The sequence below is a fragment of the Pyrus communis genome, chromosome 7, assembly GCF_041283825.1.
Source record: "Pyrus communis isolate YQ-2024b chromosome 7, ASM4128382v1, whole genome shotgun sequence".
Lineage (NCBI taxonomy): Eukaryota > Viridiplantae > Streptophyta > Magnoliopsida > Rosales > Rosaceae > Pyrus > Pyrus communis.
In genome coordinates, this window is record NC_142571.1 from 29757066 (window position 1) to 29779891 (window position 22826).

Sequence of the window (22826 nt, forward strand, 5' to 3'; positions counted from 1 at the left end):
TCAGTGTGATTGGTACATGGAGTGGTACTTTACGTATTATTATACAAATTGTGGGATATATGTGTTAAAAGTTAATAATTTAAAAAATAAAATTTCCCACCACTCCTATTAAAACACATGGTGTATCATTTGTGTTTGTATCACAACTAAAAATTTCTCCTACTAGTTGATAGGCTAATTAGGATGTGGGATTAGGTGACGACATGTGAGTTGCAGCTATTTAATAACAAGAGTAAATTGGAGCATTGGTCTCTCAACTTATCAAAATGTGTAGTTATGATCTCTTTCCTCAACTTCGTCAGAATTTTGTCAAAATAAGTTATGTTGAAAGGACCATTGCTACAGTTGAGGTCTCTCAACTCATCAAAAGGTGCAGATATGATTTTTTTTCGTCAATTTCGTCAGAATTTTGTCAAAATGAGTCATGTTGGAAGGACCATAGCTACAATTGGGTTAAAGTTAAGCGACCATTGCTCCAATTGGGTTAAAGTTAATGGACCATTTCTCTAGTTGAATTAAAGTTGAGGGACCAATGGTAATGAATTTTTAGTTAAAGAACCATAGCTGCACATTTTGATGAGTTGAGGGACCAATGGTAATGAATTTTTAGTTGAGGGACCATTGCTCCAATTGAGTTAAAATTGAGGAACCATGGCTATAATTTACTCTAATAACAATGTAAAATTTAGAAATGGTAATTTCACTCATAATTTTGGTAAAAATATGACGTTGTTTATGTCAAGTCATTAAAAATAAAGCGTTTTGCGAGCATAAACTATTGACAGTTGTTTGGGAGTGAAAGGATGTGTTTATAGATGTTGTTGAGAGAGAAGACATGTCGACAACCGTTGAGTTTTGTCGATAAAGCTTGCCGACAATTGCTAATTGTTGCAAGCGAAGCATTTTGTTGAGCACCCTAGGGTTGTACAGTAGCGATCCATTAACACCGACTGAGTCATTCTTATGCTTTTTATCCATCATCCACGGGGTCTTTTATCATTGTTGTCCATTTGTTTGTTCACTCACGAGACAAAAGGACATGATGAGTCGACTTGAACATTAAATTTTGAGAAAAATGTAAGTTATTGACATGATTAACGAACATGAACTAGTAAAAAAGAGCTAATTGTCCCAAGATCTTTGTCTTTGCAAGGTGTTCTAAATCACCCTTCACACTTAAGTGGCAATAATATGTTTGAACTTTATTATGTGGTTGAATAATTGAAAAATGAGATTATTCCTTTCAATTATTCAAGAATAATCATTGAATTAGAGGGGAGAAACATTATCGTCTTTTTGACAGTTCAATAACTAAATCAGCCATTATCGTCTTTTTACTATTGAGGGTGAAAAAAATAAGAGGGGAGAAACATTAAAACAGGGGCAAGATGTAAAAACACTGTGGTTAGAACAATGTTCTCCTTGGGTTTTAGTATATATAAAGTGTTATTGGCACTCCAAAAATCTCATTCTACACTCCTCACAAGTGTATTTTTCTTTCCAAATATAGAAAGTTTGGAGTGTAGAATGAGATTTTTGGAATGCTAATAACAATTCTCTTTCTCAAATCTCAACATGGTTTTAGCTTATCCTCTAACTATAAATATTAACATTGCATCTGTGTAAGTCTGTTGACCCTAAAAACTACCAAGCCTAAGTGGCATGTAGGCCGAGTAACTAATGACCTAACTACATCATTCGGTTGATGCGGAGCGTGCCAACTTGTCAACTGAGCTCAGCGGAGGAGTAAAATTTGTTGATGTTGCGTTGAACGCGCTATTGACTTCTTGATCTTGCAACTGCGAATGAGGAAGAAACACATCTCGGTCTTCGGGCTCTCGAGCCTAAAGACAAGGCTACTAGTTCTGCGAAGTTCACGAATCGTCGACGCCAGGTTCGGTCACGGTGATTATATTCGTAAGAGTATAAGCATGTCGAACTGGCTCCAAACAATACGGACACATGTACTCAAAAGAGATGTATGCCTTGATGGTAAATGTGGTTCGGTCATTAGAATGCCTAACTCTGAAACTCAATTGTGAGTATCCAATCATAAAATCACTCAGCGTTTAATGTGCCAAATGTAGTAACTTGTAACACCTTACTTTGCTGATAAGGCTAATAAGATGACCTCTGCCAATAATGATTCGAAAGCCCTTCTCGACCGAGACTTGGATAGGTAACCAGTCGGCCTCGACGTAATGCTATTTATCCAAACTGGTTGATTCTACGGCAACAGTGATGTTTATCCAAACTGAAGATGTCACTGGTTGCTTTCACAGTGCTATTTATCCAAACTGAAGATGTGTTGGCGGAAAAATAAAATAAAAAATCTCAAGATGTTTGAGAGGTTTGCGCAGGGCAGTTTGTGTTGTTGAATTGGAGAGGGTTTGAATGATCCACCCTCTCCTATTTATAGCAACCAATCTCATATTGGTCGAATCATAACTATAAGGATTAGGATTCCTCATCCTAGTCCAACCAGGGCTAGACCAATCCTACTCATATTAGGACTTTGAACCAAACTCTCTATCCAGCTACCTTCACTTCTCAAATCTCAGCGTCCTCACTCCATTGAGACTCATTATCGTACTAGGACTTCGACCCATCCCCTCTTATCCAAATCACTCCTTCTTGCAATAGGACTCGATCGCCCTAACTGAGCGGCTTACGACCGCTAGACAGCCCATAGTACGTTAGGAAAAGCTTTGGGCCGAACATAAACCTATGCTCGGCCCAATAATATTATTTAGGGCCCAAACAAAGTCAAATATTAATCTTGTTAACTAAGTAAAAATTAAGTATTGTTAAACCAACTTGTCATTCACGATCGGTTACTATTATCTCCGTATCGTTATTCTTAAATATGGTTATTTGTCAAGTTAGGTAATCTATGATATCTATTCAATCAATTATGTGTAAAATCGTTAATAGATAAAAACATTTGAAAAAAGTTGTAAAGACTTTTTTACAGATAAGAGTCATTAAAACAAAATCCTGCAAAATTTTCAATGAATAGAACAATGGAGAAAAAAAGGTCAACAAATCTCATTGATCGTAATCATTAGTATTTCATCAGCAATCTGTATAAGCGATCACAAAAAGTCATCACAATAGAGCATGACTACATTAAGTAATCGTTGATAGACGAGACCACATTACTTATTGTTCAAAGACAAAGACCAATCTAACCATCACAACAGCGCTTCCACAACACCCCCAAAACGAAGCAAAAACACAACTACACTACTCTGAAAAAGAAACCGCTGCTCAGCTCCTCTGCTCCTCACAGTGAAGACCAATGACACTCATGCCAAAGACACCTGCAACTTCACCACCTCTCATGCCAAGGCCAACTCTTACCGTTGGCCGCGTATGAATCTGCGGGCTGCCGATCATCGCATGCCGATGGCCGCGTATCGTCAGACAAACATCACCAAAAGGGAAAAACCCGGTTATCCAAATCAGCAAATTACCTACCGTATTTTGACCGCAGCCCAGAGTCGGGTCCAAACCTAGTCAGATCTGCAGGTTCGGGTACACCAAGAGGCAGCCTAACAAAAACAGAAAAACAACAAAAGCAAACTTCCAACGAGTTTATCTAGTTAAACAGAAAATACGTATTAAAACGCGGGCCCCGCCATCAGCGGCTCTCGCGTGCCGCATCGGGCACTGCACACGTGGCATTTTGCGAATTCTGAGATGCACCACGTCACTTAAACAAAACTGTTAGCGATGAGGACAGATTTTTCAATATTATTGGAACACGGATTATACAACACATGTTATTACGTAAATAATGAGATATGTGTGCTAAAAATTAATAACTTAAAAAATAAAACTTTCCATTATTTATATAAAAACACATTATATACCACCTGTGTCCTGATCACAATAAAAATTTTCTACTATGGGAGTTGGTAAATTTAACCCCCGGGTCCACCCCTCCCCTTCCTGTGGTCCCCACGCTCCCGGTATTTTTCTCTCTCTAGGACTTACATCACTCTGCGCCTTTCACTCTTTCTCTCTCTAGAAAACCTGTTTCTGATTTCTCTATAAAACCACCGCCCTGCCTCTCCTTGTAGAAACCCAAAAGCTGAAAGGGCCACCCATTTCCCTGGTTGCGCTGCCTCCCTCCCCCTCCCTCTCTCAGTTTTCTCTCACTATTTTCCGGGAAAATCACTTTCTCGCTTACTTTCTGGGAAAATCGACACCAGGAAGTAGCAGGGCATAGAAAACACCGTCGAATTTGTTGACCTTTTCTCCCCTTCCCTCTTCCAGTCTTTCTCCTCCCCAGTCTCGAAACGGTGTCGTCTTCAGATCTCAGAGGAAAACCTCAGTCTCTCTTTTACTCTGGATCTAAATCCTGTGTTAGTCTCCTAATCAAACTCTCAAATACGGGATTAAGATTCCTGAAACGACTCAGATTCTAAGCACATATTTGACAAAGTCATTATATATATTTCTATATAATCATTGTTATATACTCGCTCAAATAATCGGAATCCAATCCGATTCTATTTCTGAATAATGTTGGCGAGCACTGGCGGTTCCGTCGTTCAGCTCCGAACCAAACCGTCGCTCATGCCTTCCTGCTCTGCTCCCCGGAAATCTAGCAAGGCTCTCCCGAAGAAGTTCTTCGGGACCAGATTGAGGGCATCCGGATCCGAGAGGCTCCATTTGTGGCGCTCCGATGGTCCCGGTCGCTCGCCGAAGCTCCGAGTCGTCGTACGCAACATGCTCTCCGCCGTTCCAGAGAAGCGCCTAGGGCTATACGACCCGTCGTTCGATAAGGACTCGTGTGGTGTCGGCTTCGTCGCCGAATTGTCCGGCGAAGGCAGCCGCAAAACGGTACGCCGTTGTGTTCGTTTATTCTCGTAAGAATTGAAAATTGCTAGAACGCGCGTTTTGGTGTCGTTTTATTGATTTTTTGTGGCTTTTTTTTTAAGATTGCGGATGCAATTGAAATGCTGGTGCGGATGGCGCACAGAGGAGCGTGTGGGTGTGAAACGAATACCGGTGATGGAGCTGGGATTCTCGTCGGTGTTCCTCACGACTTCTACAAGGAGGTGGGGATTACCTGTAATTTTTTGGAATTTTTTTTTATTTATTATTTACTTTTTGTATGAATTTTGGCGGGTTCTAATGAGATTAAATATTTGATGTTGGTTAGTCGGTTGATCATGTGCTCGTAACTGTATACAAATTTTCTTATAGTTTGGAATAGAATATCGCTTTGTAAAGTAACGTCTTCTTTATAAATCATGTCCTCTTTCGGAACAAAGCTTGGCTGCTTAAAAAAAACAGGAGCTCTGCTCTCACCCAATAATAACTTGACAAGTGTCCGAAAAATTTGGAAAATTAAAACTTGAACAAACAACTTGGACACTTGTCAAGATGTTATTGAGTGAGAGCGGGAGCTCTTGCATTTTTTTAAGCAGCCAAGTTTTGTTCTTTCTGAAATTTCTGGTTCTGTTCAGATTTTAATTTTAATTTGTTTTTGTTTTCATATATTTGATGTGCTTGGTAATTTTCTGTGAAAAAGGTAATTTTTTAAGCTAATCAGTAAAAAAAAAAAAACTTAACTGTTACCAAGTTCTGCATACTCAGCACTGATAATTACTGGGTTGCTGTTTTTCAGGTAACCAAAGATGCCGGGTTTGATCTTCCACCGGCAGGGGAGTACGCTGTTGGAATGTTCTTCTTGCCCACATCTGAGAGCCGAAGAGAAGAAAGCAAAAGAGTATTTGCAAAGGTAATCTTATGATTCCGTTGACGCACGTCAATTTGAGCTTTACCACTTTTGTTGAACTCAGTACATTTGTTATAGTTGCTTAGCCAAATGTTCTAATGAAAAGGGAATAATTTCGTATAATTTCTTATTGGACGGTACGCACTTGTCCTGCAGAATGCTTAACTTGTTTGTGTCATTTTGTTCTTGCATGCCCATGTGTTGTTAGGTCGACCTTTTTAGCGTAATAGTGTTAATTACTATCTCTAATCGTGACGTTCATTTCTTGTCCGATGGCATTTATGTGAATATTGTTCATATTTTTTCAGGTTGCAGAGTCCCTTGGACACACTGTTCTGGGGTGGCGATCTGTTCCAACAGATAACTCGGACTTGGGGAATTCTGCTTTGCAGACTGAACCTGTTATTGAGCAAGTGTTCCTTACTGCGACTCCAAAGTCAAAACTTGACATCGAACGACAGGTATTTTTTCCCATGTTGTAAATCAACCATTTGAGGTCTATGTGGAGTTATTTTAGAGACAAAAAAACGAGTAGTTTAATTTTGTATTTACCTAATAGTATGATTCTGTTTTGCACTTCCTTCCTTCCAGATGTACATACTAAGAAGGCTGTCAATGGTTGCTATCCAAGCTGCATTAAACCTTGAACATGGTGGTGCTAAAGACTTTTATATATGTTCGCTGTCATCAAGGTTTGTTCTTTAGATATCTAGCATGTTTTCTTTTTCACAAAGTTTTATAATTTATGCGATCATTTAATTCATTCTGTTTCTTGATTTTATGTAGGACTGTTGTTTACAAAGGTCAGCTGAAGCCCGTTCAGCTGAAGGGTTATTATTATGCAGATCTAGGCAATGAAAGGTTTACGAGCTACATGGCCCTGGTAAATGTTTTATCCATTCACTTGTTTTGTTTCTCCACTAACTCCATGCTCCACAAACAGCGTGGGAACAACCAGTAACTGAAGAGGTGCAAGGTTGAGGAATGACTTCTGAGGCATTGAGGTTTGAATGATCTCTTAAGTTCTTCCACTCCCTTGATTACTAATTGAAATTGGATGCTGGATTGGATGCATTGGGTGAGTTGGTAAGAAACCTCATTATCAAGTAAATCATGTTTGCAGAAACTTGGTGCAGTGCTCTATATGATCAGTTGTTGAGGATGAAAAGTACGAATGAGTGGTGGACGGAAATAGTGTTTGGTTGAAGTATAGCTTAGGATTTTAAACTGTACTTGCTGCAGTATGGTTTTTACTGGAGCTGCCTGAAGACGATTTTGTGTGTGGTTTTTAGCATCGGGTTTCCATATTATGAATAAAGAAAATGGAATTGTACATGATAATGTTTGTTCTTTTGATTATTTGTGCAGGTACACTCTCGATTCTCAACAAATACCTTTCCCAGCTGGGATCGTGCTCAGCCTATGCGTGTCATTGGCCACAATGGTGAAATCAACACCCTCAGAGGAAATGTTAATTGGTATGTTTTTTTAGCTGAAAGTGGGTTTTGCACCATACTTTTGTGCTCATTCATTTGATGACTTGTGCCTCGTGCCCTTGTCAATATTGGATGTTGTAATTGCCTGATGTTCTTGTAAAATGTACTCAGGATGAAGGCACGCGAGGGACTGCTGAAGTGTAAGGAACTTGGTCTATCAAAAAACGAGTTAAAAAAACTGTTACCCATTGTGGATGCCAATTCTTCGGATTCAGGTGAGTTTATAAAATTTGAGTTAGGATGTGCATGCACCTCTGTATTAATTTTAATTTAAATACAAGGATAAATCAGTATATGCTTTCTCACTAAATGGAATATTACAAGAGCGTAATAGGTTAGTTGTCCCTTTTTTTTAGTGTCTGATTGTACAAGCGCTGTTCCTTTATGCAGGAGCTTTTGATGGTGTCCTTGAGCTTCTGGTTCAAGCTGGAAGAAGCCTTCCTGAAGCTATCATGATGATGATTCCTGAAGCATGGCAAAATGACAAGAACATGGACCTGGATAGGAAAGCCCTGTATGAGTATTTCTCATCTCTCATGGAGCCATGGGATGGGCCAGCTCTCATATCATGTAATATATGCTCTAAATAGTTTTGGACTCGGTAATACATTTACATCAGTTACTATTTTTGTGTACTTTCGTGCTAACAAATAATTGTTCCAGTTACTGATGGCCGCTATTTGGGAGCTACACTGGATCGTAATGGACTCCGACCTGGTCGATTTTACGTCACTCACAGCGGACGGGTTATTATGGCCAGTGAAGTTGGCGTAGTAGACATTCCACCGGAAGATGTCAGCAGGAAAGGAAGACTTAACCCTGGAATGATGCTTTTGGTGGACTTTGAGAACCACGTTGTGGTGGATGATGAAGCGTTGAAGCAGCAATATTCCTTGGCAAGGCCGTATGGGGAGTGGCTTCAAAGGCAAAAGATTGAGCTCAAGGACATTGTAGATTCTGTTCATGAATCTGACAGGGTCCCTCCGTCCATAGCTGGAGTTATTCCTGTAAGTTGACTTAACTATATACGCAAGTTGCCTTTGTTGTTTTTTTCTTAGATTTTGTGTTGTGGTTGATTCTGATTTTTATATATCATTTGTCTTCTAGGCTTCTACTAATGATGAAACCATGGAAAACATGGGAATCCACGGTTTATTGGCACCGCTGAAAGCTTTTGGGTATGTGGTTCTTCCTTGTCTTACCTATGTTATAGCCTTTTTGACTTTCATGTAACTGAAATATATACACTGTACAGTTATACAGTTGAATCCTTGGAAATGTTGTTGCTTCCCATGGCAAAAGATGGCGTAGAGCCTCTTGGGTCGATGGGAAATGATACCCCATTGGCTGTTATGTCTAAGAGAGAAAAGCTTACCTTTGAGTATTTCAAGCAAATGTTTGCTCAAGTAACAAACCCTCCAATTGACCCCATTCGAGAGAAGGTAGTCACTTCTATGGAATGCATGATTGGTCCAGAGGGTGATTTGACAGAAACCACCGAAGAACAATGTCATCGTCTCTCACTCAAAGGTCCTCTTTTAACCATTGATGAAATGGAAGCAATCAAGAAAATGAACTATAGAGGTTGGCGCTGTAAAGTTCTTGATATAACTTATTCCAAGGAATGTGGTAGGGAAGGATTGGAGGAAACCTTGGACAGGATTTGTTCTGAAGCACATGAAGCAATAAAGAAGGGATATACCACTCTTGTTCTTTCAGACAGAGGTATGGCCTGTTTATTTATTTTACCGTTGAGTTTGAAATATTAAGTACTTAATTGAAAACTATGTTTTACTTGTCGCTGTTTCAATGTGTAGCCTTCTCCCCAAAGCGCGTTGCAGTAAGCTCCCTCTTGGCTGTTGGCGCTGTTCATCAACATCTAGTTAAAAACCTTGAACGCACACAAGTGGGGTTGATAATTGAATCTGCTGAGCCACGTGAAGTTCACCATTTCTGTACACTGGTTGGTTTTGGTGCAGATGCTATCTGCCCTTACTTGGCTATAGAGGCCATTTGGAGGCTGCAGGTGGACGGAAAGATTCCACCAATAGCTAATGGTGCAATATACTCCAAAGATGAACTGGTTAAAAAGTACTTCAAAGCAAGCACATATGGAATGATGAAGGTTCTTGCCAAGATGGGGATTTCTACTTTGGCTTCTTACAAGGGTGCACAGATTTTTGAAGCTTTGGGTTTTGCATCTGAAGTAATTGAGAGGTGCTTTGCAGGAACCCCTAGTAGAGTTGAGGGTGCAACATTCGAGATGCTAGCTCGCGACGAACTTGATATGCACGAATTGGCATTTCCCTCTCGAAGCTATCCTCCAGGAAGTGCAGAAGCTGTAGCGCTACCAAATCCTGGGGATTACCATTGGAGAAAAGGTGGTGAGGTACACCTAAACGATCCTGTTGCTATAGCAAAACTTCAAGAGGCTGCCAGAACTAACAGTGTTGCTGCATATAAAGAATACTCCAAGCTCATTCATGAATTAAATAAAGCCTGCAATCTCCGGGGTCTTTTGAGATTTAAAAACACAGACCAGCAGATTCACTTGGATGAAGTGGAACCTGCTAGCGAGATTGTTAAACGATTCTGTACTGGTGCTATGAGTTATGGATCAATATCATTGGAGGCGCATAGTACACTGGCCATTGCTATGAACAGAATTGGAGGAAAGTCGAATACAGGTTTGTTTCTCAAATCTTTACTTGGATATTTTCTAGTACATCAACCATTGCTTTTTTATATTGCTAATGATTTTTTTTTTCCTTCCAAAAGGTGAGGGAGGTGAGCAGCCATCTCGTATGGAGCCTCTTCCAGATGGTTCAAGGAATCCAAAGAGGAGTGCAATTAAGCAGGTTGCCAGTGGGAGATTTGGAGTTTCAAGTTACTATCTGACGAATGCTGATGAACTGCAGATAAAAATGGCTCAGGTATCTTTACACTGGACCTCGGATTTTTCTTCTATTTTCCCCGACGTTCCTACATTAAATGTTTCTTGGAGTTGAACATAAACTGAACTTATTTGTCTTGCCAGGGTGCCAAGCCTGGTGAAGGAGGTGAGCTTCCTGGACACAAGGTTATTGGAGACATTGCTGTCACCAGGAATTCTACTGCAGGTGTGGGTCTTATCAGTCCACCTCCCCATCATGATATCTACTCGATTGAAGACCTTGCCCAATTAATTCATGATCTTAAGGTATGTTCTGTTTTTGTAATGGATCCTATAAACTGCTCTATGCCCCTGCTATCCTCTTTAACTCCCTTTAAATGGATGAATGATTTTGCATCTACTGCTTGTGGAGCAATGCATGGTTAATTTGGATGTTGATTCTGTTCTATTGATATGCAGAACGCTAACCCAGCAGCTCGAATTAGTGTCAAGTTGGTATCGGAAGTAGGTGTGGGAGTAGTTGCTAGTGGAGTTGTGAAGGGGCATGCTGATCATGTTTTGATCTCGGGACACGATGGAGGGACAGGGGCCTCTAGATGGACAGGAATTAAGAATGCAGGGCTTCCATGGGAACTTGGTTTGGCTGAGACTCATCAAACCTTGGTTTCTAATGATCTTCGTGGCCGCACAACTCTCCAGACTGATGGCCAACTAAAAACTGGAAGAGATGTTGCCATAGCTACACTTCTTGGTGCGGAAGAGTTTGGCTTCAGCACTGCACCTCTCATAACCCTTGGCTGCATTATGATGCGGAAGTGCCACAAGAACACATGTCCTGTTGGTATTGCAACTCAAGATCCAGTACTTCGTGAGAAGTTTGCTGGAGAACCTGAACATGTTATTAATTTTTTCTTTATGATAGCTGAGGAACTCAGAGAGATAATGGCACAGCTTGGTTTCCGTACTATAAATGAGATGGTTGGTCGTTCAGATATGCTTGAAGTTGATAGAGAAGTGACTAAAAACAATGAGAAGCTTGACAATATTGATCTATCTTTGTTACTTCGACCTGCAGCAGACCTTCGGCCTGGAGCTGCACAATATTGTGTTGAGAAACAAGACCATGGCTTGGATATGGCTCTTGATCACAAGCTAATTTCTATGTCTAAAGCTGCTTTGGAAAAAGCTCTTCCTGTATATTTTGAGACACCAATTTGCAATGTGAACCGTGCTGTTGGTACAATGCTTAGCCACGAGGTGACAAAACGTTACAACAGGGCTGGGCTTCCTGCTGACACCATTCATATCAAATTTAGTGGAAGTGGAGGACAGAGTCTTGGAGCATTTTTGTGCTCTGGAATCATGCTTGAGCTTGAGGGTGACAGTAATGATTATGTTGGTAAAGGTCTGTCTGGTGGAAAGATTGTAGTTTATCCTCCCAAGGGAAGCAGGTTTGACCCAAAAGAAAATATTGTCATCGGTAATGTAGCTTTATATGGTGCCACTAGTGGTGAGGCATACTTCAATGGAATGGCAGCAGAGAGATTTTGTGTTCGCAATTCAGGGGCTAAGGCAGTTGTCGAGGGTGTTGGTGATCATGGCTGTGAATACATGACAGGTGGCACTGTTGTTGTGCTCGGGAAAACTGGCAGGAACTTTGCTGCTGGTATGAGTGGTGGTATTGCCTATGTTTATGATGTGGATGGACAATTTCGGTCTCGATGTAATCCTGAGCTTGTAGATCTTGATACACTTGAAGAAGAAGATATTCTGACTCTTCAAATGATGATACAACAACATCAACGTCACACAAAAAGCCTGCTGGCCATTCAGGTGCTGGCTGATTTTGAAAATATTCTGCCTAAGTTTATCAAGGTTATCCCAAGAGAGTACAAGCGAGTTCTTGCAGATATGAAAGAGGAAACCAAACAGGTTATAGAGCACAAGGAAGATGAGCCAGAGCTTGAAGAGAAAGATGCTTTTGAAGAACTTAAGAAGTTGGCGGCTGCATCTTTAAATGGGAAATCCAATCAGGTAATTGAATTGTTTACCCTTACAGATAAGCATGAGTTCGCCTTCTCTTTGACACACTCTCTCTCTCCCCCCTTTGTGTTAGACGAACAAAAGAATTTTTGTTTTGTGGGAATCTCCCTTCTGATTTGTTTTCACGAGTATAATGTCAGTATATGTGGAACATACATTCTCTGATCTTCATAGTATTCACATTGGTTTCATTTTGTCTGAAAGTGTTCATATCATTACAAGCGTAATTGGTTTAAAGTTTTTATACAGAAATATGATTATTTTGAATTTGCGTCCTGGTAATCTCTATGGATTCTTTAATCTTAAAGGTTCTTATATGAGAGGTGAATTTTGCAGAAGGTAGAAGATGCTGAAGCATTGAAAAGGCCTTCTCAGGTCACTGATGCTATTAAACATCGTGGTTTTATTTATTATGAGCGCGAGGGCGTTCAATATAGGGATCCTAATGTTCGGATGAATGACTGGAAGGAAGTTATGGAGGAAACTAAACCTGGACCACTTGTGAAGACTCAGTCAGCCCGTTGCATGGACTGCGGGACTCCTTTCTGCCATCAGGTGAGAACTTGTACTCTTTTGTTGGCTCTTTTACCTGTTATCGAGATTCGAGAATTATCTAGTTATGGACAGACTACCTCAACCGATTACTGAATACGTTCTCTAAACTAAATTTGCAGGAGAACTCTGGATGCCCTCTTGGTAACAAAATACCAGAGTTCAATGAGTTGGTGTACCAGAATAGGTGGCGTGAAGCATTAGAGAGACTTCTCGAGACAAATAACTTCCCTGAGTTTACTGGTCGTGTTTGTCCGGCACCATGTGAAGGTTCTTGTGTTCTGGGTATTATTGAGAATCCTGTATCTATCAAAAGCATAGAATGTGCCATCATAGACAAGGCTTTTGAGGAAGGTTGGATGGTGCCACGACCTCCCGTAAAGAGAACTGGGTATGGTTTTCTTCTCAGCCTAAGATTGATGCTCTGTTATCAGAATATTATTTCGCAAATTTTCTGTGCACGAATCATTAGTTTGATATTTTCTTATAATTGCAGGAAAAGGGTTGCCATTGTAGGAAGCGGGCCAGCTGGTCTAGCTGCTGCTGATCAGCTAAACAGAATAGGCCACACAGTGACTGTGTATGAGCGTGCTGATAGAATTGGAGGGCTTATGATGTATGGAGTGCCTAATATGAAGACTGATAAAGTGGAGATAGTTCAACGGCGGGTTAACCTTATGGCTGAGGAAGGTGTCAACTTTGTGGTTAATACTAATATTGGAAATGATCCTTTGTACTCACTTGATCGCCTTCGAGAGGAGAACAATGCCATTGTTTTAGCAGTAGGAGCAACAAAACCAAGGTAACTTACACTTGTGAAATCCTGTAGATATATAGTCTTCGTGAAGCTACGGAAGTATCTGAATATGGTAAACAGTAGTTAAGTTTATTTTCTTGTCTTGTTATGTTTTTGCAGGGACCTTCCTGTACCAGGGAGAGAGCTGTCAGGAGTACATTTTGCTATGGAATTTCTTCATGCAAACACCAAAAGCTTACTAGATAGCAATCTTGAGGATGGTAACTACATCTCTGCCAAGGGCAAGAAAGTTGTGGTAATTGGTGGAGGTGACACTGGCACTGATTGCATTGGAACATCCGTTCGCCATGGCTGCACTAACATCATAAATTTGGAGCTTCTTCCTGAGCCACCACGAAAAAGGGCTCCAGGAAACCCTTGGCCACAGGTTGGATTACTGTAAAATCTTGTCCGTCTGTTCTTACATCGCTCTTGCTTGGATCGCTGATTAACCAAGTTTTATGACATTGTAAGTGTATTCTTACACGTCTTTTGTATTTATTTTCTTTACTTTGGATTTGCAGTGGCCTCGTGTATTCCGTGTGGATTATGGGCACCAAGAAGTTGCAGCTAAGTTTGGCAAAGATCCAAGAACTTATGAGGTGCTGACAAAGAGATTTGTGGGAGATGAGAATGGGGCCGTGAAAGGACTCGAGGTGGTGCGTGTCAAATGGGAGAAGGATGAAACTGGGCGGTTCCAATTCAAGGAAATCGAGGGATCTGAGGAGATCCTCGAGGCTGACCTCGTCCTACTCGCAATGGGGTTCCTTGGACCAGAGGCGGTTAGTAATTTGAATTCCTATCCACTAACATTCAGGCTTTCTTGGAAATTCGAATACATGTTTTGCTCACTAGGTTTTTCTGTGTCTTCTGTTCCAGACGGTAGCAGAGAAGTTGGGTTTGGAACGTGACCAACGCTCAAACTACAAGGCGGACTATGGTCGGTTCTCAACCAATGTGGATGGGGTATTTGCCGCTGGGGATTGCCGGCGCGGTCAATCCCTTGTGGTGTGGGCAATCTCAGAGGGAAGGCAAGCCGCTGCACAGGTTGACAAGTACCTCTCGAACGAAGAAGAAGACCACACCATCAGCAATGGGAGCCATCAAAATGTTGGCAAGAGGCACCAAGACCTCAGCAAGAGAAACCCAACAGGCACCAGCAAACACACAGTGATGACATAGATGGCTCCACGATCATCGAAGATTATTATTAAAGAACCAAAACAGCAGCAGCAAAAAGCACAGAGAGATTAGCACGTTTCGGTTTCGGATGGAGCTGCTGCCGGAAGGAGCAGCAGAAGCAGGAGCTGGTGGCTATAAAATCAAACTAGTTTGCAGCGGGAGCTGGGTTTGGGGGTTTTAGAATAAATTATAATTTGTTTATATTTTTTTACCCGGGTGTTTTTGCGTGGTTAATTATTAAAGGAATAAATGTACAGTTTTGGTTCTTTACCAATTATTTAAAAATATTATTATAAGGAAAATTATTTTGTTTAAGAGCAGAATTTGAAATTAAAGCCGAAGTAAAAACTGAATTAACGATTTAATTGTCTTTTAGGCTTTTACACCACCTTCCTACAACAAGCCCACTGAGGGATAAATTCTTACGTATGTCTGTCGAACAACGTCATTTGTTAGACACAAATAAGTGCGACACTAGTCTCACTTTTGCCTAAAGAGAATGGAAGACAAGTTTTCGTGTCTTCTAGTCGAATCAAATGGGATCTTCGTCGGATTCTCTTTATGAGAATTCTGAAAATTCTTCAATTATATCCGTTCATCGTAAATTATGCGGTCAGAAATTATTTTATTTAAAATTAAATCTAATACAATACTGGATAAAAATTGACCGTACAATACATAATAAATAGATGTAATTGAAGAATTTCTAGAATCCTCGCAAAAGGATCCGGCAAGATCCTCTCTCCTTAAAATCTTGTCTTCCATTCTCTTTGTATTAAAGTTGTAACCACATGAAGTCAAGCGGAACAGGAAATGACATGATTTGACTATCGAACACAAAAGTTGTCCCTAAGTCACTTGTCTATGACACATGATGTGGTCTGGCAGGTGGGCAGAAGGATCTCCTGCATTTAAACCTAGTAAAGTTGGTATAGCGAGAGATTTTTCAATATGCTAAATATACAGTTAAATACATCAAGCCATAATACAAATGAAAAAGGATTTCTACCGAATTCTTTTTTTAAGGATCCGAAGAATCTTGTAATCGTAACTGTTCATCATATATTATACAATCAGAAATCATTTTAACGATTACAAGATTCTCTAGATCTAGGAAAAGAATCCGGGGAACAAGGATCATTTTCCAATACAAATAGTTTGGATACTTGAAATTTTTCTAACACGTGGCTCTACGACTTCACGACACGACGCCGTATGTCTACCACAATTGTATTCCCTCCGCCTCCTAATTATATTTCGTCCCTATCTCGCAGAGTAAGAAAGGACAGAAATCAACAGAGATGGCGATCAATCTGGGCCGTCTATTCGCATCAAAGACCATCCCGACAATCTCCGCGACCGAACCTCTAACTCGCGCCGGCGTCAACTCGGTGAGTCGGCTCCGGTGCTCGTCGGCCTCGCAATCGCAAACCCAGCACGAAAAACCCAGCAAGGAGCACGGTGAACCCATCGTAGAAAAACTCGAAAAACAAGCTGAAGAAGAAGATGATGATGATGATGATAACGACGATGGCTTTGTGAATAAAGAGACCGGCGAGGTCGGTGGGCCCAGAGGACCGGAGCCCACCCGTTTCGGCGATTGGGAGCGAAACGGTCGCTGCTCTGATTTTTGAGTTTTCTTTTTCTCCAGATTTGATCGTATTATGATCATAATATTATGTAATTTTTTTACTTTTTTTTGGAGAATTTTCTCGTTGTTTAAGTTGGATTTTGTGTTGCAGTGATTTGATTGATTGTAATCTGGAATTCGATGAGTAAAATAAAAACATGGGTACCCAACCAATAAACATTGTTGATCGAAATCTCTGGTTATTTGTTTGTTTTGATGAGCTAAATTAACTCGAAACGGCGCCAGATGAAACCAAGAACGAAGAAACTTAACCCTTCAAGTCCCCGCACGGATGCTATGACTCGAACCCTTAAGATCAAAGCCTATCGGCAGTGCGATCCTCTAGGAGATCACCAGTCAGTCGTGACAAGCCAATGACATGCCACGCTACGAAAAGGTTTCTATATCCTTTTAAATGTTTTTAGAATTTAAAAACATTTCTATATGAATGTTTTCAGTTATTTTTAAAAAATTTCAAACAAGTCCTCAATGAGTCGCAATGATAGTACTTTCAATTGGTACTCATCATTTAGGGTTTTGGATAGCCTCCTCTTAATATATTAGGTACGACTACCTCCAAATAATTAATTTTCAAATTTTAAATCAAATGGTGTTATTCTTGAAGTGGTGCTACACAACTCAATGGAGCCCCATGATGTTTCCAAATTCGCATTCACTACATTAATCTACCGTAGACAAACCCCTCATCATCCTAACAAAGAGTGTTTTTCCCTTTGGGGTCAACTGAACTCTTAACATAAGAAGTTGAAAATGGGTAACAAATTTAAAGGGTGATGCTATCCACACATCAATTTTTTTTTTCATATATCTCTTGTTAATTTATGTCATTTAATATTCTTCTATTCATTCAATGTTCGACGGTCAGAATTGAGAGGGGTGTGTGAGGTAAAAAAATATTTATGAGTAGCACCACCTAATTTAAATTAGAGGTAAGAGAAAGTTGGTTCTACCCACCTTAGAATTTGCAACAATTGGTTCACTGCGATTATTGGTTTAATGGCTAATTATTCAGATAGTAATGATAGTATCTTATACCTGAAACTATGATTTTGTCTAGCACGGGTCCCTTGATCCTTTTCATATGTGTGTGCTCATGACTTTATATATATGCTGCACGTTTCCGGTTTTCAGACATATTTTTCGGTCCTTGGTTCTTTCCAAGTCTATAAGCAATGGTAGGCTAGCTGAATCAAATGCGAACCCATAATATTATTAATCTAAAAGCAAGTGCCATATAATTTTTGCATAACCAAATGCCGCATGATTTATAATTCAGGAGCAATCATTCGCTTTTGATTAAACAATCGTTCGTCTAAAAGATAATATATATTTTTAAACTTCTTGTTTTGTATTTACTTTTCTGCCATGTATTACTTTGAACAAGTCCTGCTGCTAACAGGAGCGCCACAGTGAGCCGTGCCCTAATCTCACACACGTACATCGTCGTCGCCATTTTGCCATTGGTCATGATGGTGGACTATGTCTGTGGCTTGGAACCACCAACCGTTGGATTTCATCAATCTATAATTTTATTTGATAACTGGCTGTAGCTCTATATATTGATCGATCTAATCCTTTCAATATATAGCTTGACCATTTCAAGCTGTGCATGACGCAAAATACAACACATCTCAACTGTACGTTGATCCAAGATGGTCTGATATGAAACTCATACCATTGTAATTATTTGCATCAATTTTTAAGACCATCTAGGTAATGGGAGATTCTTACATGTCACATGAATAAGATTGGTGTGATGGTTTTATAGGACTTGTCACGTCGTCTATGTTATACTCATTTGAAAATATACAGCCTTGGTGACATGATATTTGTATATCTAATCAGATTTATTTATTTGATAATGTTACGATTAGTCGTTTATATACGTTGCATGATATATGAGTATTGATAAGAGAAAATAGTAAAGGTTATATTAAGGGTATTAAAATATGTAGCTCTTACAAACCAACCATAGATAAATTATAGTTGAAAGGCCATTAGTTTTGTATTAACAACAGTTACGGATATGGCAGTATTAAGCGGAGCAAGTCAATCCCAAATTTCACATATCAGAAGAATTCTATACCGGACTTTTTAATATATTATCAAAAAAATTAATAATGCAAACTTTAATTCTTGTTTAATTTAAGAGTAATGTTATTTCCACCCCAATGTCTTATCTTCCCACTCACCTTTTAATGATTTTTTTTAATTACAAATTTGTTCATTTACAAAAAGACTGATAAGGACATTAATTATCTTATTTTGCTTAATTTTTAAAAAAAAAAAGGTTGGGCGTGGAAGACAATTTGTCTACCTTAAAACCCTGACTCATATTTTCTTCTCCTTTCATTAAGAGAAAGTAAAAAAATATCAATGGACTTAGAAGATGACTTTTTCATTGAACAGGTGGGAAGATGACGCTTCTATAGAAGAGGTAGAAGAATAATTTATGTGTAAGTTATTTGAATTTGTTCATCATATTTTTGAATTTGTCGTTGTCAAATTCTTTTGAATTTGAATATCTATGTCGTTTCCATATGAATTTGCATACTTTAGTGGTTTTCATTTACATATTATTTGTTATATTTTTTAAGGGATAATTTTATAATTTCATATGTATGTATATATTAAAGGTTATTTTGGGAATAATAGTGGGTGGCGAAATAACATTTTAATTTTTTAACTTTTAAAGGTGGGTAGGATTATAACGTGGATAGGAAAATAAGACAATATGGTGGGTCTAGTAGCTCTCTAATTTAATTAGTAGAGTATGTCAAGTTCAAATGTCAAATTAGTATCCTAATCAAGCAGCCATTATTGGCTTAAACCTATGCAATATTTGTGGTAAAATTAATATCACAGTTTTATTATATTTTGGTTTCAATTAAAAAAATCATACAGTGTTTTCCACATGATTCGAGTCAATAGACCACCTCTAAACCTTTTGAACAGGTCGGTCTTTACTGGCAAAGAGTGATGCAGTGAGGAAGCCCCAAATTTCTCTACTTCTCCCATCGAATCCTGATCTTGCGTGGGCACTCAATTTGGTCACCATCATCATCGTCCAAAAATAAGAAAATATTTTATGTACTTCAAAATTTTATGTCATTATGTATCATTTTACATGTTATAATATGAAAGAACGACAATTGATATATATAATATATATATAATTTTACTACATATATAATAACAACACTATGTGATGGAGTTTTAACTAGCACACCGAAAATTACTCTGACAAATAGAAGAGTTCCATATCGTCATCGCTTTCATATCTAATTAAATCTAGTCTACAGAGTTTAAAAATTAATTAAAATAAAAAAACTGAATGGTGAATGAAGACTTGGCCTTTATTCTACAAAGTCAAATATGATATAATGCAATATATATTGGAAGTGTATAGTATCTGTGCCTGCCCTGCTATCCATATTCCAATCTCCAATTTCCGATTTTCAAGCATCAAGTTTTGTCCCACAAAAAAATGAATATTCCCAGAGCAATCTTGTCCTTCTTCATCCTCTTCTTCTTCTTGTCATCCTCATACTTTGCAAGCAGCTTAGAAACTTGCAAGGAGGCGGATATTTGCGGCGTCGGCGAGCTGGTCATCGAATTCCCGTTTGGTATACAAAAAAAGGGGTCAGAGTCATGCTCGTATCCCGGTTTTGAACTGTCCTGTGACAACACCAGCCAAACAATCCTCACCCTTCCTTATTCCGGACAGTTCACTCTCCAGGGTATAGACTATGCCGAACAAGAAATATGGATTAACGATCCAAACAAATGCCTCGCACAACGAATTTTGTCCCTCAATCTGTCGGGCACTCCATTTTATGGTGTGACAAATGAAAGTTTCACTTACTTTAATTGCTCGTTGGATTATTTGAAATACTCATTAAACCCTATTGCTTGCATGAGTGGCTCTACGTACACTGTATTTGCTACCACTTCTCCGATGGTGATTAATTACTTGGCGTCCACTTCAACATGCTATCCAATCGGTACGTTTGTTGTTCCGGTTGAATTCCCGTTGTACGAGGAGTTGATGTCGTCAGACCTGACTGGCAATCTCCGGCTCGCATGGGACAGGCCAGGGTGCGGCAGTTGCGCCGCACGTGGTGGCCGGTGTGGGTTTAAGAGTAATTCCAGTCACCAAGTTGTTTGCTCTAGACTTCCTCAACGAGGTAATTGATTAATCACCTTATTACTGCTCCTAGCTCCTGTTTATTTAGTTGTAGTTGTTTTCTTATTTTTAAGTTTTCAAACAACATGCTCATGCTCATGCTCCGTCAAACAGCTTTACCGGCCGGTAAAACATTTGTTCCTTCCATATACTGTCAGAGTTCGATTCTTAATTCTCACTATCGTGGAATCTCCCATATAATTAAATTTCAAGTCAGTTTTATGCTCAAAAAACTTGTTTAGTACAAATTATGAGGTGTTTGCGCTAAGGATTTTGGTAGGAGCAGTCATCTCTGCTCGCGTGAGTGACTTTTAATTGTTGATGATATCTGAATACTAAAAAATCACGCTTTTAATCATAAAAAATATATGAATACTCAAAAATCACGGGCGTACGTATATCGTCTAGTGACCATATCATAGCTCAATTCATTAATATATAGTTCAAGAGTTAATTATGTTGCATTCATATGTGACTTCATCGTATGGTTATAATTATAAATTGTAATCATAAAATAGATGAAAAAATGTCATTATATATGTGCCAAACTTATCTGCATTGACTTTTAGGTCTTGACTCATTTGTCTTTGGATTTTAATGGGCACGGTCTACAATCTGATTTTACTAAGGTTGTGATTGATTGGCAATTTTTTGGAGATAAGTGGGAAGTTGGAATTGTAAGCGCTAGACTCTTCCTCGGTTGGAAGTGCGTTCTACGCTTTCCAGACTGCAATCATAAGTTCATACCATCATAGCTTTCGGTTAAGTTGACCTTTTGCCCATTAGAGCCGGCCACTAAACCTTATTTCGTCAACACCTCCATACACGCAAAGAGTTGGAAATGGCAGTATAAACTCGACATTATATGCAAGTGGTGGGTTGTGGTTAGACTCACTCTTCAACTGACGTTGCGTTTCGGGTTTAAATTACTTTCTTTAGGGTAGAGTAGATTAGTAATATCTCCTGTCTAATCAGAACTTGACATTATGCAGTCTAATTAGGAAAGTTTTATCTAGTGCATTATGTTCTAAGAAACTTGTAAATAGTTGTGATTAGAACAGCTCTCACATCAATAAGGTCAATATAAGGGTGAGAGGGATCAAAAACATAGTCTCGTACTCCTGTGGAAAACTTCCCCAGTACCCCATGCGCTTGATGCTACTACACAAGTTTTTTTATCTTATGAGTTATGCCCATCAACAAAATTTACGACTGTATAGATAATGCGAGTTAGGTTAGTTGACTAAAACAACTTCCGTACACCCGAGCTTGAATACTCCTTGAACCCAACATGGTTGGGCGCGTGTTTGCATGCATGTGTCTAATCTCTGTTTCACTTTCAATCGTTTACAACATCTTAATCTAATCGAAATCTGTATTGCTAATTCGATCAGGAATCCCAAGGAGCGCACGCTATGCTATTACTGTTGGAGTTGGAGTGCCAGGACTCTTGTGCGTTTTGGGGGTTTTGTGTTGCGTCTTTGGCAAGGTCAAGTCTTTCACAAGGGGGCGCAGAACTCTGCCTGAGTTTAATTCCGCAGTGGCTTCACAGCCCACCATCGCCAGGGGCCTCGATAAACCAAGGCTCGAGGCCTACCCGAAAATAGTCCTCGGCGAAAGCCGGCGCTTACCGAAGCCTGATGACAGCACGTGCCCGATATGCTTGTCCGAGTACCAGCCCAAGGAGACATTGAAGACCATCCCCAAATGTCAACATTGCTTCCATGCAGATTGCATTGATGAATGGCTTCAAATGAACGCTACTTGCCCTATTTGTCGGAATTCTCCACCGTGATATAGTTCATACGTGACGTTTTAATGCATGTGCCATCACACTTTTCTGGAAAATCTTGTGCATAATTTCTGTTTTCTTTTCTCTCTCTATTTATTTGTATGATGAAAGATTATGTTTCTTCCTTGACCAAAAAAAAAAAAAAAAAAGAAAAGAAAAAAGTGCTAGATTTACCGGTGTATCTCAAGGTTTTATAGTCAGTGAATCACCAGGCCTCTATCATCAAACAACCACGGCCACTATTATTTTCTTCCCATCTCAAATGATAACTTGAGAAAGTAGGGAAGGAAAACAGGCATTTCATTGTAGAATAGCAACATTATAGGATAATATGAATGAACGACAATTGATATATGCATATATAGCACTTTTACAACATATATAATAACAATACCATGTGGTGGAGTTTTAAGTACGCTGAAAATTACTCCGAAAAATAGAAGATCATCTCCTTTGTATTTGATCAAATCTAGTCTACAAAGT

At 39.3% G+C, this 22826-nt stretch overlaps 2 protein-coding genes across 5 annotated transcripts; both read left to right on the forward strand.

Annotated features, from left to right (window-relative positions):
• Positions 1–4067: 4067 nt before the first annotated feature.
• Positions 4068–15029, forward strand: LOC137735015 (glutamate synthase [NADH], amyloplastic-like). Of its 4 annotated transcripts, none has more exons than XM_068474368.2 (22): positions 4068–4851; positions 4950–5069; positions 5642–5755; positions 6061–6213; positions 6344–6444; positions 6539–6635; positions 7121–7230; positions 7360–7463; positions 7639–7818; positions 7912–8255; positions 8356–8426; positions 8504–8973; positions 9066–9935; positions 10027–10181; positions 10286–10447; positions 10601–12175; positions 12521–12739; positions 12859–13127; positions 13233–13538; positions 13653–13920; positions 14057–14314; positions 14412–15029. In XM_068474368.2, exons 1-22 carry the CDS (start codon positions 4531–4533, stop codon positions 14712–14714), a joined length of 6570 nt encoding a protein of 2189 aa, XP_068330469.2. In that variant the 5' UTR covers positions 4068–4530; the 3' UTR covers positions 14715–15029. The 4 variants fall into 4 exon arrangements, with proteins under 4 accessions (XP_068330469.2, XP_088553146.1, XP_088553147.1 ...); XM_088697020.1 differs by having other exon boundaries at positions 12524–12739; XM_088697021.1 differs by lacking the exons at positions 4068–4851; positions 4950–5069; positions 5642–5755; ... (1 more) ...; positions 6344–6444; positions 6539–6635 and adding an exon at positions 6711–6838.
• Positions 15030–19794: 4765 nt separating this feature from the next.
• On the forward strand, positions 19795–22399 carry LOC137734559 (putative RING-H2 finger protein ATL21B). The gene is made up of 2 exons (XM_068473803.2): positions 19795–20552; positions 21946–22399. Exons 1-2 carry the CDS (start codon positions 19853–19855, stop codon positions 22344–22346), a joined length of 1101 nt encoding a protein of 366 aa, XP_068329904.2. The 5' UTR covers positions 19795–19852; the 3' UTR covers positions 22347–22399.
• Positions 22400–22826: the final 427 nt, after the last annotated feature.

Excerpts from the sequence above, each read along its gene's own strand:
- LOC137735015 (XM_068474368.2), top strand. The coding sequence starts at position 4,531 with ATGTTGGCGAGCACTGGCGGTTCCGTCGTTCAGCTCCGAACCAAACCG. Across the intron at positions 9,936-10,026 it reads TGGAGGAAAGTCGAATACAG|GTGAGGGAGGTGAGCAGCCA; the intron begins GTTTGTTTCTCA and ends TCCTTCCAAAAG. Across the intron at positions 10,448-10,600 it reads AATTAATTCATGATCTTAAG|AACGCTAACCCAGCAGCTCG; the intron begins GTATGTTCTGTT and ends ATTGATATGCAG.
- LOC137734559 (XM_068473803.2), top strand. The coding sequence starts at position 19,853 with ATGAATATTCCCAGAGCAATCTTGTCCTTCTTCATCCTCTTCTTCTTC. Across the intron at positions 20,553-21,945 it reads CTCTAGACTTCCTCAACGAG|GAATCCCAAGGAGCGCACGC; the intron begins GTAATTGATTAA and ends TAATTCGATCAG.